The sequence below is a fragment of the Tribolium madens genome, unplaced genomic scaffold (assembly GCF_015345945.1).
Source record: "Tribolium madens isolate multiple individuals breed KSU strain unplaced genomic scaffold, Tmad_KSU_1.1 Scaffold_19;HRSCAF=116;Tcas5.2_LG9, whole genome shotgun sequence".
NCBI classification, from domain to species: Eukaryota; Metazoa; Arthropoda; class Insecta; order Coleoptera; family Tenebrionidae; genus Tribolium; species Tribolium madens.
The window spans coordinates 5,731,557-5,735,438 of record NW_025400983.1 but is presented as its reverse complement, the minus strand read 5'-3'; the positions used below and the strand labels follow the sequence as shown (position 1 = coordinate 5,735,438).

General features: G+C 29.3%; 1 protein-coding gene across 3 annotated transcripts in view; it reads right to left on the bottom strand.

The window, feature by feature from the left end:
- Nucleotides 1-3,882, bottom strand: part of LOC123014408 (integrin alpha-PS2) — a 71,012-nt gene that overhangs the window by 28,333 nt on the left and 38,797 nt on the right. For all 3 annotated transcript variants that reach the window (XM_044413509.1, XM_044413519.1, XM_044413528.1), the window contains exon 4: nucleotides 1,147-1,267. In XM_044413509.1, coding sequence (XP_044269444.1) covers nucleotides 1,147-1,267 — 121 coding nt within the window. The remainder of the gene's footprint in view (nucleotides 1-1,146; nucleotides 1,268-3,882) is intronic.

Below are 3,882 nucleotides of genomic sequence, written 5' to 3'. Positions count from 1 at the left end.
GTTTTTCTTTATTTTGTATTTTTATAAAACACCCAATATATAAAAGATTTTTTCTATTTCTTCCAATCTCATTACGATAAAACAACTTTTACTGAAAAAAATTACGGTCTTAAAAGGTGTATCGCTTTCACCCTGTATACTTTTATCTTCAATCCAAGTTAATTTAAAAAGGCGTATCTGGAAAAAATAACACCATCATTTTACTGTAATTTTAGATAAATTTGCAGATACGAGTTTTGATTTAAAAGCTTTGGATCTTCAGATAATATCATTTTTATAATAACGCAATATCATTATCGGTATAATAAAGTAAAGAAAATAATTATATACCTAGTATATTCAAAGAATCACACTTTTAAGAAATTCTAAATCTGCTACAATAAAAAAAATCACAGTTTTAGAAAGAAATTTGAAGAATGTTTGTGAAAACTTGTGAAAAAACGTCCAAGAATAAAGTTTCTTCAGTTTTTCAAACCAACTGAAGAATATCAATCGTTTGATTGAATTATATTCCTCGCTGAGCTCGTTTGCAAACTTTCATCTATCTTTGAATAATTAATAGGAAATTAAGAGGGAAAAAATGAATAATTAATGTTTTTTTCTTTTCGTATAGAAGATAATAATAAAAAAACACATAATGGATTTCAGTTTTTAAATTACTAAACACTCAAGAATTGTTACCACTAACTACCACCGTAAAAGATAATTTTATCATTTCCTGAAGCACATCTTCAGACCGACATACATTTGTGTCAATCAAACAATTAAACAGAGGCGCCACATCTGTTTATCAAACAATCTGACACTTGTCGACACCAATAAACCGGCCATCTTCATTCACCTCCTGATAGGTGAAAACCCCAATCGAAGGGTTCCAAATCCTCGTGTTGAAACCGCTGTTTATCCTCATTTCACGGTTTCAACGGATTAATTAATAAATAAAATAATTTGTGACGCTGCACGTGCCCTTACACGTGTGGACCACATGGCGTGACGTCATCTACAGGAACTGAGCCAGAGACAAACTTCCGGATTTCTTCAGACAATTCACCGAGATTTTGTTGTCATCATGTGGTCGCAGATATTTTTGCGTCAAAAATGACTCGTTGGGAAGGTAATGTGGTTAATGATGTAATTGTGACTTACAAGTTCTACAAGGTGAGTATTCGTTGAATTTCTCGAAGAAACCGTTGCAGACGTAGCAAGTTCCTACGGGATCACGACGGGAGCGACCTCTTGGAAACCAGGTGTAACGCGGAGCACACGCCTGAAAAAAAAAAGATTATAATCTTGCAAATATCTATACGAATGAATGTGACCAAAGTGTCTTGGTTGGGAAAAAGAGCAAAACAAAATTTTTATAAATTTGAAACTACGAAACTTACAAATTTTCTTCTTTCGAAGAAGAAAAATAACCATAAAATTTACAGTAAATCAAAGTTCTGATAGAATTTCACGCAATTTCAATACGAAATAATAAATACTGTTATTCACGAAGATCAAATTTACAAAACGAAGAAAGTGCGAGTTTTATACCCTTAATAGTAGCCATTATTTGCGAATATATTACTCTATTAGTGTATATCACTATTAAATATTTTTGATTTTTGGCTCAATAGTTGGTACTGAAGAAGTTGATGTTTCAATTTAATTAATAAAAAGAACTTACTTTATTTAGACATAATCAAAACTAACCACGGAAGCTCAACATTATAAAGACTATTTTCTTACTAAATTTTAAAATTACATCAATTCTCTCCTTCTGTTCTCTGTAAGTGAATAAAATTACAATTTAAACACCAGCGATGTTATCAAGGGCTATCGAAGGTGCGCTTTGCCCCCTTTAGATTAAAAATAGATTAAGGCGTGTTAGAGATCATCAAGATGGTAGCTGCGGTGGCGGTTAAAAATGTCGTTAACCTTTGAAGATGCCGCCACCATTTTTTCGGTTCAAAGACTCAAAAAGCAATAAAACAAACAATTTGTTAGCGGCATGCTTTGATATGGTCCGTTATTAATAAAAAATATAGTCTGATGTGGTTTTTCTTGGATTTTGTGTGTTATCAAAAACATAACTCGATGATGAGGTTTTATGGACTGACGAGACGTCAATCACCTAATTATTTTTTCTTGTGTGTTATCACAAGTGTTATAACAAGCAGATGCAAGGAAACTTGTAAAAATAAGAAAAATACTTGTCATATTTATTGATAAATTCTCAATTATAAAACAATTTATTAGAGAAACATGTGATTATATTGAAGACACATGTTATAAACATAACTGGTCGTGCTTCATTTGTTATTGCCACATGTTTCCTTCTTCTATAAAAGAACTCTTGATCCGGTTTCTATAAATTTTGAAATCAAATAAGTTACATACCAGATTCAAGCCTAATCCACTTTCCAGATGTTAAATTCATTTTTACTTTCCTAATTAAAAAGTTAGTAGATCAACAAAAGTAAAAGTGATTATGTGTTTGATGAGGTTTGCAACTCCCTCAGAAACGAGATCTTTATTCAAAAGAGTGGCGGTGTAGATTCAGAGCAATTTAATTTCAGAACATAGCACTCATTGTTTAGCTGTTTTAGATGGCATTAAAGTTAAATTCTTCCGGATATCTAAAGTAAACTGTTAAAAAAGTAAATGATTGCTCAAGAAAGACTACACAAACTTTGAGACATATCGTTTCATCTCAAAGATAATGAAGTTTTTGATATTTTTTCTTCATTACTTATTTTTGTCTTGTTAAAGTAAAGTAGGCTTTTATCTACCCTTTGGTGAACTTTTTTATTTGTTTTTCCTATTCAGTGTAGAAGTAATTATATTGCACACAACTGCTTTTTTGAGACACCCTATAAACATTTTCTTAATTTGTTGGGTTTATTCTCGGTTTTTCTTTAATTTTTTTTCTAATTACTTCTTTAAATTGTTCTATGATTTTTCTCCTTATTTTTTCCTACTTTTTAAAATTCTTTTCTGGCTTTTGTCGAGATTCTTTCATAAATCCTTTTATAAACTCTCTTTTGGAATTATTTATAGATTCTTTTCTACATTTTTCTTTAGATTATTTTCAACACTCTTGTCTATATTCCTCTCTAGCTTATTCTTTAAATTCTTCCTTATTTTTTTTTATTAAATCTACTCCTAGAGTTTCCTCTAAATTGCTTTCTAAATTTTTTCTAGATTCTTTCGTAGACTTTTATTGTTTTCTATGATTACATTCTATACTCTTTCTTTATCTTTTATTTTGCTTTTCTAGTTTAGATTTTTCTATGAAACCTATTTAAAATATTTTTTTTAGGTTTTTCTTTTTATTTTTCTCTATACTTTCGTCTATATTCTTCTCTAAATTCTTCTTTAAATTCTTTTCTTAATTTTTTACTAAATCTGCTCCTAGAGTTTAAATTCTTTTCTATTTTTTTTCTATATTCTTTTGTAGACTTTTCTTTGGATAATGTAGTCTCTATATTCTTTTCCAAATCCTTTTGTAGACTTTTCTTTGAATTCTTGTGCAAATTTTTCTTTAGATTTTTCTTTCTACACTTGTCTTTATTATTCTTTAAGTTTTCCTTTATTTTTTTTAATCGTTTATTGGATTTTCTAGGTTTTATCTACGTTTTTCTGTTGACTTAGCACTGTTTTATAAATTTGTCTCTAAATTCTTTAAATTATTCTATACGATATCTCGGTTTATTTTATAAATCCCTTTTTAGATTTTCCTTTAGATTATTTTTTCTCCCTGGCTCCTTCTTCAAACTGTTTTCTATGATTATACTCTAGACTATTTCTTAGATTCTTTTCTAGTTTAAATTTTTCTATCAAACCTACTTGAAATAGTTTTTTAGTTTTTTTAGACTTTTCTTTGGATAATGTAGTCTC